General features: G+C 42.8%; 1 protein-coding gene across 1 annotated transcript; it reads left to right on the top strand.

Annotated features, from left to right (window-relative positions):
• Positions 1 to 2,659: 2,659 nt before the first annotated feature.
• On the top strand, positions 2,660 to 8,675 carry LOC125858974 (uncharacterized; the record flags this gene model as incomplete). Its single annotated transcript, XM_049538729.1, has 4 exons — positions 2,660 to 3,325; positions 6,909 to 7,068; positions 7,338 to 7,695; positions 8,528 to 8,675. Coding segments are annotated over 4 exons (1,332 nt in total), but the record flags the coding sequence as incomplete, so codon positions are not given.
• Positions 8,676 to 12,797: the final 4,122 nt, after the last annotated feature.

Genomic DNA, 12,797 nt, shown 5'->3' with positions numbered 1-12,797 from the left:
TGACAGGCGATGCTGCAGTATGGTTCACTGAGCTTCCTTATAACTCAATATTTACATGGGACCAACTTGCGAAGGTGTTCCGATCGATGTACTATATATCCTGTGTCCAAGAAGCTCAATCACAAAGATAGGGTCAATAATTTTGAAGCATTACCTGGAGAGTCTGTGAGTAGCTCTTGGGACAGATTCACTGCATTCGTAAGAGGTGTTCCAAACCACCGTATTGATGATGAGTCGCTGAAGGAATATTTCTATCGAGGACAGGATGATAACAATGAAGCAGTTATTGACACTATTGCTGGAGGTTCATATGGTGATTGTACATATGCATAGATTGCTGAAAAATTGGAGAGGATCTNTGCACAGATTGCTGAAAAATTGGAGAGGATCTCTCGCAACAGTAAAGCATGGAGCACTAGGAGGTCAGATACTGGGAGAAACACATTTGCCATTCATAATACAACTATCAACTCTGCAGATGATATTCGTGAAGAGATGGNCAATGAAGCAGTTCTTGACACTATTGCTGGAGGTTCATATGGTGATTGTACATATGCACAGATTGCTGAAAAATTGGAGAGGATCTCTCGCAACAGTAAAGCATGGAGCACTAGGAGGTCAGATACTGGGAGAAACACATTTGCCATTCATAATACAACTATCAACTCTGCAGATGATATTCGTGAAGAGATGGCCCAGATGAGGACAGAGTTGGGGTTGGTATTGAAGCATGTGAGCGGAGGAGCAGAAAAGGTAAATGCTGTAAACTACTTAACTAGAACTCCACCACTAGTTGAGGAGTGTTACTATGAAGAGGATGCTTATACTGTGAATGATCAGACGGGGGGTTTTCGACCAAATGCCCAAGGATCCAACACAAAAAATTGGCGCCAAGGTCAAGGGAACCAAGGTCGGAACTATGTAAATTACAACCTAGAGGGTCACTATGTCCGGGATGGGAACTTCAATTGCGAAAACAACTACAACAGGAACAACTATGGCAATAGAAATGATCGGGTTGGACCCTATGTGCCCCCTCAAAATCGGGAATCTGGTGCTAGGGAAGCTGGAGGTAATATGACACGTATTGAAGATATGATGCAGAAGATGATGAGAAGGTTTGATGCAATTGATGAGAATGTGAAGGAGATGAGAAACGACTTGTCTGGTATTGGTCAAAAGGTTGATGCCCATGCAGTGTCAATAAAGCATCTAGAGCAGCAGATGAATCAGTTGTCTACTACAGTGAACCCGCATCAACCTGCCACTTTTCTTAGCAACACCATCCAGAATCCAAAGAATGATGGTCATTATATGGCAATTACTACTCGAAGGGCTAAGCAGACCATAGATCCACCTATGCCGTCTGTGGTGGATGCTAAGATTAGAAAAGAAGATGATGTGGTGGAAGTTAGAGAAGAGTCTGAGACTGCGATAGAGCAAGAAATGGAGATATCTCAAAAAGTGGTCCCCATACATAAACCTCCACCACCTTCTCCACAGAGGTTAGTGAAGAAGACTGAAGATGGTAAATATCGCAGGTTTATTACTATGTTGAAGCAACTTTCTATCAATGTTCCTTTGATAGAGGCCTTGGAGCAAATGCCTGGGTATGCAAAGTTTATGAAAGATATGGTGACAGAAAAGGTCTGTGAGTTTTGAAGATGATGATAGATTGCAACATTGTAGCACTATTGCTACAAGATCTCTGGTGCAGAAGAAGGAAGACCCTGGTGCTTTCACGATCCTATGTACTATAGGGTAGTTACACTTTGCTAAGGCATTGTGTGATCTTGGTGCTAGCATCAACCTCATGCCCTTGTCTATTTACAAGAAGTTGGGTCTAGGGGACCCAAAGCCCACTGCAATGCGGTTACTAATGGCCGATCGAACTGTGAAGAGGCCCATTGGTGTACTTCATGACGTGCTAGTGAAAGTAGAGTCTTTCATCTTTCCGGCGGATTTTATGATTCTTCACTCTTAGGTTGATTTTGAGGTTCCCATCATCCTTGGGAGACCATTTCTTGCCACAGGGCGTGTGTTGGTTGATATGAAAAAGGGGCAGATGAAGTTCAGGCTGAACAATGAAGAAGAAACTTTCAATATCTGTAGGTTCATGAAGCAGAATGGTGAGCTCCAAATAGTATCTGCTATAACTTACAGAGTGGAGAGTGGGTCAGAAGTGCAAATTGAAGAGCGACTAGGTGTTGAGGCACTAGTAGCAGTTATGATGAATTTCGATAGTGATGGTATTGAAGAGTATGATGAATTGGTAGTCGCACTTGATAAGTGTGAGTATCGGTCCAAACGAAAGAAGTATGAGTTAGACATGAAGAATTGCCAGTCCCCACCCACAAGACCATCTATTGTGGAGGCACCGAAATTGGAGCTTAAGGCTCTACCACCGCACTTGAGGTATGTATACTTGGGAGAAGAGAATACTTTGCCGGTCATCATTGCAGCAGATTTGAATGCGAGGCAAGTAGAGTGCTTAGTGACTGTGTTAAAGAGATTCAAGCGAGCTATTAGGTAGACTATTACAGATATTATTGGGATCCCCCCGGTATTTGCTCTTACAAAATCTAACTCATGCCAGATCATAAGCCCAGTATTTGAGCACCAGAGAAGATTGAATCCACCTATGCAAGAGGTAGTTAAAAAGGAGATCATCAAGTGGCTGGATGCAGGAGTTATTTATCCCATTGCAGATAGTAGTTGGGTATGTCCTGTTCAATGTGTGCCTAAAAAGGGAGGTATGACCGTGGTTCCAAATGAAAGAAATGAGCTTGTTCCAATGAGGCCCGTTACTGGATGGAGAGTTTGTATGGATTACTGGAAGTTGAATGCATGGACAGAAAATGACCACTTTTCTATGCCATTCATGGACCAAATGTTGGATAGACTTGCAGGAAAGGGTTGGTATTGTTTTCTTGATGGGTATTCGGGCTACAATCAAATTTCTATAGCTCCAGAAGACCAAGAGAAGACCACCTTCACTTGCCCATATGGGACTTTTGCTTTCAAACGGATGCCATTCGGGTTGTGCAATGCTCCAGCAACCTTCCAGCGGTGTATGATGTCGATATTTTCTGATATGGTGGAGGACACTATTGAAGTGTTCATGGATGATTTTTCAGTTGTAGGTGATTCTTTTGATCGTTGTCTAGATCACCTGGCCGAGGTGCTTAAAAGGTGTGAAGACTGCAACTTGGTGCTGAATTGGGAGAAGTGTCATTTCATGGTTAAAGAAGGTATAGTGTTGGGTCATCGAATTTCAGAGAAAGGTATTGAGGTTCATAGAGCTAAAGTTGAGGTAATAGAAAAGCTTCCACTACTTATTTCTGTAAAAGGTGTTAGAAGTTTTCTTGGGCATGCGAGTTTTTATAGGAGATTCATCAAAGATTTCTCCAAAATTGCACATCCGTTATGCAAATTGCTCGAGAAGGAGTGTAAGTTCTATATTCATGATGATTGTCTTAGAGTATTTGAAGAGTTGAAGAATAAGTTGGTCACAACACCAATCATTATTTCACCGGATTGGGGACAACCGTTTGAGGTAATGTGCGATACGAGTGGATTGGCGCTTGGTGTAGTAAGGACAAAGGCGAGAGAAAATTCTTCACCCTATTTAATATGCTAGCAAAGCTCTAAATGTGGCACAGAAGAACTATACTGTGACCGAACAAGAACTTCTTGCGGTGGTTTTCGCATTCGAGAAATTTTGATCCTACTTGCTTGGTACTAAGGTCATAGTGCATACTGACCATTCTGCATTGAGGTATTTGATGGCGAAAAAGGATGCAAAACCGAGATTGATTAGATGGGTATTGTTGCTGCAAGAGTTTGATTTTGTAGTAAAAGATAGAAGAAAGACCGAAAATCAAGTTGCCGATCCCTTGTCCAGATTAGAGGAAGAGGCTATGCTAAAGCTTGGAGATAGGACTGAAATTAATGATACTTTTCCAGATGAACAGGTATTGGCTGCTTTTCGTGATTTGATTCCTTGGTTCGCAGACTTTGCTAATTATTTGGAAAGCGATATTATGCCCCCCGATTTTTCTTTTCACCAAAGGAAAAAGTTTATGCATGATGTGAAGAGATTTTTTTGGGATGAGCCTTACTTGTATCGTAGTTGTGCTGATTGGATTATTTGTCGCTGTGTGCCTGAGGTTGAGATGTTGAGTGTACTTGAAGCATACCATTCATCACCCGTTGGTGGGCATCATAGTGGTATTCAGACTGCACATAAGATTTTGCAATGTGGGTACTACTGGCCTACCATCCATCAAGATGCTCATGATTTCGCCAAGTCGTGTGATCGTTGCCAAAGAGAATGAGGGATTTCAAAGAGGCAAGAGCTCCCAATGAATCCTATATTGGTGATAAAGTTGTTTGATGTATGAGGCATTGATTTTATTGGTCCATTTGTGAGTTCATATGGGATGAAGTATATTCTTGTTGCGGTTGATTATGTATCGAAGTGGGTAGAAGCAGTTGCGCTCTCCAACAATGAAGGTAAAAGTGTCACCGCATTCTTGATAAAAATATCTTCTCCAGATTTGGTACACCGAGGGCTATTATTAGCGATGGAGGTCCTCACTTTTGTAATCAGTTGTTCAAGGTACTACTTGAGAAATATGGTGTCCGTCACAATGTAGCCACTCCTTACCATCCACAGACTAGCGGTCAAGTTGAAGTATCCAACAGAGAGATCAAACATATATTGGCAAAGACTGTGAATGCTAATCGAACGGATTGGTCAAGGAAGCTTGATGATGCTCTATGGGCATATAGCACTGCATACAAGACCCCATAGGTATGTCTCCTTACCAACTTGTATATGGGAAGTCTTGTCATTTACTAGTAGAGCTAGAGCATAAGGCTATGTGGGCAATGAAGAAGTTAAATTTGGATTGGGGTGCTGCATCTAATCAAAGGATGAATGACTTGAATATGCTTGATGAGTTTCGCCTAAAAGCTTATGAAAGTTCAGCCTTGTACAAAGAGAAGATGAAGAGGTATCATGATCAAAGAATTGAAAAGCGAGAATTTGTGGTTGGTGATCTTGTGCTGCTATTCAACTCTAAGTTGCGCCTGTTTCCAGGCAAACTCAAGTCCAAATGGACCGGGCTATTTTTGCTCACAAAAGTGCTCCCTCATGGAGCGGTTGAGCTTGAAAATAGGGATGGAACAAGGTTCGTGGTAAACGGGCAAAGGATCAAGATCTATCTGGGAAATGCTGAAACTGTACAAGAAGTGATTGAGGCCTACAATATTGATGAAGTCTGAGTATTCAAGACACTTGCGTTGTGCCGCGACGTTAAATCAAGCGCTGCTTGGGAGGCAACCCAAGATGTACAATCTAGCCAATGATAGGGTTTTGTTTTCCATTTAGTAGTTTAGCTTTCTCTGTTTAATTGCGTCTTTGTCTAAATTCAGGTAGGTGTTTTAGTGTTTTAGTTGTTAGCATTGACTAGAATTAGTATATGGTCCGTGTCTAAAAAGTGTCCAGAAAATGTAAAAAAATAATAGCCTATTGGTTGCTACATGTGCAGGTACACCACGAAATAAATCTGTAGAAAATGGTCTGGTGCAGAGGTCTACGGACCCCATCGACGGTCCGTCCATTCATCAACGGACCGTAAATGGTGTCCGTAGATCACAGGTAAGCCTTTAAATTTTTCGAAGTGTAATAGTGATCTACGGTCCTGATCTACGGACCGTAGATCAACTCACGGACGGTAGACGGGATCTCGTGAGTCCAAACCCTAAACCATTCCACTTCCCTCCATTGCTCCCAAAAACATTTCGCCCATCCCATAAACTCCCTAAATCACTCCATAACTCCCCCATAATATCATCCCTTCCATAAATTCCCAAATTCCCTTCCATTTCAATTAAAACCCATTCCATATTCCACAAGAAGGGTCCGGTGTTTGGTTAGTAGCGAAGAGGTGATTCATTGGTCTTGCTAAGCTTAGTGTTGTCACGCAATCACCCCACTCCTCATTGCTTGTAAGGTAATAGAGTTTCCCCTCACTTTGAATTTTGATTCATAGATTGAATATAGAAAGTCGGGAGTTGGGTCTTGACCTTGGGTATTTGTTAGATGAAATTGCATGATAAACTTAAAAATTACAATGCCCTTGGAACGATAGATAGTGATTGTGCAGCTTTATTGTATGTGATTGTAAGTCTACATGTAAGTTTCGACTTAGGGTTCCAAAACATGTCTAAATTGTTTGGTAAAATGACTACTCGGAATCTTAAGAATGAAGAACTAGCATAATTGATCGTTGAAAAATAAGGCCAAATATGATTGATCAGAAAAATATGGCTGAAACCTGGCACAGATGGCATCCACGATACCCCATCTACGAAACGTAGATCCATTTATGGACCGTAGATGAGGTTCGTCACTGGATGCACACAAAAATATTACCAAGTGTGAAACCACGGACGTGGACCGTACTGCACATTCGTGGTTTTCATCTGCGACCTATATTGTTGGTTCCCTGATCCATGGAAGAGATCCACAGACCGTAGATCAGTCTACAGACCGTAGCTCTCCTCCGTAGATGACCACTGTAGCATCTGTCTGAAATTTTCCTGGGCTTTGTCACTGTTCGGTTATAGTTCTAAAAGTTTTTATTGCTTATCTATGGTTAGTCTTGGGCACTGATATCGCTTCCGCAGGTACGATGGCACCCAAAAATCTGGTCACCTACTCAAAATGGGGCAAGTCAAAATTTGTTGCCCCTAGTTTCCGGTTAATCGATAAGGACATAGACACCGACACATATCCATCATATGTTCCTCTCAATACTAGGACTTCTCGCACTGCACCTCGAGGCACCCCCCGGAAGGTGCTTCCCAACGTAGTCACTATCTTACATTCTGATGAGGAGCACACACTGATCGGGTCACCAACTGGGGCAGCTTCCAATTCAGAGGGGTTTATGTCCGAGTCTGAGTCTGCCCATGCTTCAGGCTCCGAGTCTGCCCATTCTTCAGGATCCGAGTCTGCCCATGCTGCAGGGTCCAATGCTAAATCAGCCACACGGTCTGGTTAGAATGACAAGCAGCCTCGTCTGATGAGGCAACTAGCTCAGAGTCCATACTTGTACCACGGAATGATGACCCCACTCCTGTAACCGGTGAGCTAAATAGGTGGTGTGTCGAAGGCCAATGGCAAATTTATCGGGATGCCAAGATGGTAAACGACAAACAGAAGATGGCCCGACTAATTACAGAGGAGCGCAGAGTCCTCACGGGGAGCTTGCACACTGTTCCGGACATTCACCGGCTATTCAACCTTCACAAGTGTGACTGGATAGCTCGAGACCCAAGGACGTATAGCAAGGAGATTGTGCGGGAATTCTATGCTTCCTATGCTGCCAGTCTCCGCAGTTCAATTTCCAAGCTGTCAAAGCCCCTAGCTCAAGATCCTTTCACTTCCACTTTGGTTCGAGGTTTTTTGGTGGACATATCACCTGCCACGATCAAACGTTTTCTCTATGGTCTTACCACGGGTCACTCTTGGGGTCTCAACACAGTAGAGTTTGATTATAAAATGGACATCGTGCGGAGTGGCGCTTTCCAGAGGAACACTGAGCAGCGAGACGCTGTTCTACTATGGTTGGCCAGGTACATTGCTGCAGATGGCGAGCGTGCAGAATGGGTTACCGCTCCACGGTTGGGAATCCGGAAGACCATATTAAATTTTGTGGCAAAGTTCTTCTGGCTGCTGGTGCGTAACAGAGTGTCACCTACAAAAGCTGACAATCAAGTCACGTAGGACAGAGAGGTCATGGTTGTGGCATTGGTAGCAGGAGTGGAGATTCACTTTGCCCGCATGTTGCTGGCAGAGATTCACGAGAGGGCATTCAGGACCTCCACTACTTACCCCTTCCCATGTTTAATTTTTTATTTGTGCAGGGACTCTGGAGTGCCAATCTGGCATTGTGACAAGTTAATCCATCCTAGAGGGGCATTGGACATCGGCCTTATTCGAGATGAGGCGAATGTGGCAGCACCTCGCAGAGTCTTACTAACACAGTGGGGTAGACACAGGGCGGTGACCCCAGCATCCCAGATCACACTGACACTATCCTGAGCTCCTCATCTCAGGCAGCTAGTATGGGTCCTAGCTCTTCCTGGTCCACACCACAGTTAGGAGCTATTGGTGTCCCATTGGCAAGAGTACAGAAGTTGGAAGCTCAGATGGCCACCTTGCTGCATCACATCCAGCCGTGGATGCAAAAATCGATAGCCGAGTCCGAGCTAGAATGGAGCGCAAGATGGAGGGGATGATGGACCAGAAGGTCCAGGCTGTTAATAAGCGCCTTGATGCCTTTGAATTGCGAGTGCTCGAGCGATCAGCCCCGACCATAGATCTATCTGCTTTGCAGGCTGACTTAGCCATCCTACAGACTGACGTTGATGCCATCCTTGCCGCACCTTCAGTTGAGCCTCAGGTTGCACCTACTGCACTGGCTGATGATACAGTGCTAGATGCTCTATTCAGTGGGACCGCTAAGGAGGAGCTTGCCCCTACACATTTCAAACGCAAGTGGCACCATTCTCATCGCACTGAGGAGAAAGCTCATAAGAGACAGCGTCGGCTGGAGAAGGAGGCAAAGAGGGCTTCGATGTTAGATGAAGAGTTGTGCTAACAAAGGGAGCGTGAGAGAGTTACAGGGGCATTGAGTTCTGCCCTAGTTGTAGAGGTCCAGCTTATTTTGGGGGACGTTGTGAGCACCACTGATGGTGCGGAGAGATTGATAGAGAGCACTACTGAGGGTGCTATGATTGCTGATGTGGGCACTACTGAGGGTGCCCCCACTGTTGTTCTAGCGGGCTCCGGGAAACTAGACCCCCCTGCTTGTTGATGATTCACCGGCGCTTTGCGCCACAGGTTTGCTTTACCCAATCCATTTTCTTTCACTATTTTTGTATGCATTGGGGACAAGTGTATCTATTTTCTTTGGGGGTGGGGTAAATGGATTGTGAGTGATAGGGTGAAGTCTGAATAACCCAACTCATGAATCCTCTCTTGGGGTTTTCTTGCCTGTGTTCTTTTCCCCCAAGAGACTGTTTAATTTTTGTTGAACCGGCATGTCTTAGGATTGTATGTGTAGCAGCATGATAAAGAAAGAAGCATGATGGCTTATGAAAAATGATACCCATCAGATTTTTGGGATGTACGCTAGAAGTTGTAGGCTACAATTAGTTGAATATGTTGGCTCTGAGTATGACATAATAATGAATCAACTCGATGGCATGACTTGAACTGAAACTTGAACTGAGTTAATCTGATGATCTGATAATGAAACTATGTGCCAAGAGTGGGTGAGAATCATTGAGTGTTCAAACAGTTTTTGTGCAAAACTCGAACTTGCCCGGTTAGTCCTGCTAAGACAATTCAATCTAGAAGTTAGGAAGTGATCATAGACCATTGTTCTGAAAAGTCCACAAATTGCCTAAAAAAAGAATCCAACCAAATGAAATAACTGCTCCTTTTGATCCATCTTTGAGCCTAAAAGTAAACCATTTCTTTCCAAACCGCGAACTCACCTTCCCATAATCCACTATGTTGGCCCCGGTCCCTTCTTGGACATGTGTACTTCGACTTAGACCAAAAGCCTAAGTTGAGGGTGGCTAATGTAAAAAGTAACTTCAATCTCGGCCCTGACCCGACATCGGGTATTGTGCACCTCAACTAATGGAAAATCCATAAGTTGAGGGTGGCTATGAAAGACGAAACTGAAAGAAAAATGGGTATGAAAAAGAGTGATTAAAAAAAGAGAGAAAACGGGAGGAAAGGATGTGACTTGTTGAAACCGAAAAGAAAAATAAAATAAAAGTAAAAAGAGCTACAGAGTCTAAAGTCACATTCGTGGTTGAAGAAAATTAAGGGAAAGAAGGTAAAGCAATAGTAATGACAGAAATAGGGCAAAAGAGGTTAAAAGCCTAGTGTAATGTCAATGAGGGAAGAAAGTCACTAAGCAGTACCCAAATGTACCACACCTGACCCTGAGCCTACGTTACAAGCCAATAAAGTCCTATAGTGATCCTAGAGTCTAGTTTGGAGGGTCTAAGTAGTGAAAATAAGGGCAAGCTTATGGCATTAAGCACTAACTGTACTTGAAATTACTTCTTAGTGTGAGTGTTGAATAAATCCTTATACCATGAATCACATGCATTTTTTTGTGTAAAAGGGATTTCTTTTGAAGTAAGGGCACTAGTTACATTGTTAGAAAGTTGGTGCCTTGGTGACAGTGAGAAGGTGTATGTTGTGTGTCAGTTGGTCGATCTGTGCCATGGTTTGATCCGCATGGATTATCTTGTCGAGTCTAAGAGAACGAAGTTGCACCTGAAAAGTGAGAGGGGGTAGAGAGTCATGTGACTGCTTGGGCCTGAAATGCTTGCTTCTATACAAGTGTCGTTTAGAGTCATAGTGCGTCGCTTGAGGACAAACAACGAATTTAAGTTGAGGGCGTTGATATACCGTGAGTTTATGGTATTTCTAATGCATTTCACTTACAAGTTGTGTGTGTCTAGGGCCTTTTTGTATTGGTTTTTACGTGTTTTTATCGTATTTTGCAGGAAAGATGTTCAGGCGCGGAGGTATAGAGACAGCTGAAATAAATGCAGAAAAAGGGCATTCACGGAGGTGATCTACGGACCGTAGGTCCATTGACGGTCCATGGGTGGTGACCGTAGATCAGCAGGCAAGGTATGGATGACAAATCAGGGAAATTTGACCAAGTGTGGAACTACAGTGGCCATTGACGGTCCGTAGATTGATCTCGGACCGTACTGATTTATCCGTAGAATGATACTACGAGGGTTCTTGTACTTGATTTTTGGAAATTCTAAGTGTGAAGCTACGGAGGGGATTGAAGGACCATAGATCGATCTACGGTCCGTCTTGCAAGTCCGTCGTTTGCTTCAGAGAAGCTAAAATATTTTCTAAGTCCTGGTTGACGGAAGGGACTTACGGACCGTAGATCCATCGACGGTCCGTAAGTCAGTCTTCCTTAATTTGTTTCCCTTTTAATTTAGAATTTGTTTTCTATAAATAGGGCATGTAAACCTCGTTTTTGGGGGTTAGACATTATTATTCTAGTTTTACTTTGTGACTTTGGAGATTAATTTGCCACTCTAGCAATTATTGATTTCCTAATTTCGTTTTGAAGACTTTGGCTTTGCAATTCAAGTTGAATTTCTGGGTTTATTATTCTCTTTACGTAAGTTTATAATTTCTTCATCTAAAACTCTGAATTGTGTTCTTGCTAATATGGGTAACGAAATCCACAACTAGGGTTGTAGGAACCATGAGCGATTAACAAATTATGAATAGTAAATAAGCAATTCTTGAATACTGTTTTGCATGCATTGATAATTCTTTCGTTTAGAAGTCTTTTTAACGAGTGCACGCGTTAGAACTCGCATTGTTGCTACTTGCCGGACCAAGGAGGTAATCAGCAAGAAAAGAATTGTCAACACAGATTTAGTGTGATACTATCTAATAGGCTAGTGTCGATTGGTGCGAAGTAATAACTAAGCCAAACATCGATTATGATGTCTAATATGAGGTAAAGGTAAGGGTTAGTAAATTATACACACGCAGCCAGACCAAGGTGCGAGGTGAAATTCTCTAGATGCCGGACCAAGAATTTAGAGATACCTAACTTATCACTTTGCATGTAATACACTAGGAAATGATTGTTGTTACTAGGATTATTGTGTTATGAGCTAGTGGGGAGCACGTATACCCTAGTTATTTTTCTTATCTTGATAACAATCAAAATTGAGATTTTAGTACTTATTACTTATTAAATTCTTACTATTTGTTTCACACAAACAAACCCCCCTTTAATTATCTGTTTCTGGAAGTAATTTGACTAATTGAATATAATTGTTGGTTAAAGTAAAGTCTAAACCATTTTTCTTGTGGGATCGATCCCAACCTACAAGTTGGGTTCTTTACTTGATAACTATCGCTTATACTTCTGTGGGGAGATGTAATTTGAGCGTATCACTCTCTCAACTCTAGAGGGAAGAATCTGTCAAGAAAAGCACTTTTGAACCTTTCCCATTCTATTGGACCCACTTCCAATGGCCTTGCCTCTTTCCACTGATTAAACCAAATTTGTGCAATCCCTTTTGAGTTGTTAAGTGGCTAACTATGCCTTCTCTACCGGAGTCACTCCCACGATAGCAAGTATTTTGTAGACCTCGTCGATAAACTCTTGAGGGACTTTCTCATCTTTGGAGCCATAGAATTTGAGAGGGTTTATCCTTGTCAAATCCCTCACCCTTGCCACCGTCGTACCCACATTTGGGTTCACACGGGAAACCACCTCTCTATTGGCTCGTACCATCATGGCTTGAGCCAACACTTGGAATTCAAACCTAAACTCCGCATTTATCACATTCTCATTCAATAGATCAATTGGAGCTTGAGGAGGAGCTTGGGGAGGAACCTATTTCTCAACATTGCCTTCCTCCAACCTTCTAGCATTAGCCTTTCTAATAGTAATATCCTGAAAACCATCGTGGACGAATTAGGAGAAAGACTTATAGAGTTAAACTCCATGGCACAATTTTAGAGAATTGAAGTTTCCTAAACATCTAGTAGCCTCTCATTCATGAATGTGGCGCGCTTCACACTTATGAACAAGACTCTACTAGACGTGGTTTGAGACCTCCTAGAACAATTCTAAACCTTGTGCTCTGATTACCAAGTTTGTCACGACCCAGGGGTACCCCTAGATGTAACAAGGCATATC

Source organism: Solanum stenotomum, chromosome 3, assembly GCF_019186545.1.
Source record: "Solanum stenotomum isolate F172 chromosome 3, ASM1918654v1, whole genome shotgun sequence".
NCBI classification, from domain to species: domain Eukaryota; kingdom Viridiplantae; phylum Streptophyta; class Magnoliopsida; order Solanales; family Solanaceae; genus Solanum; species Solanum stenotomum.
The sequence above is the reverse complement of the archived record's forward strand: the minus strand, read 5'-3'. Positions and strand labels throughout refer to the sequence as shown.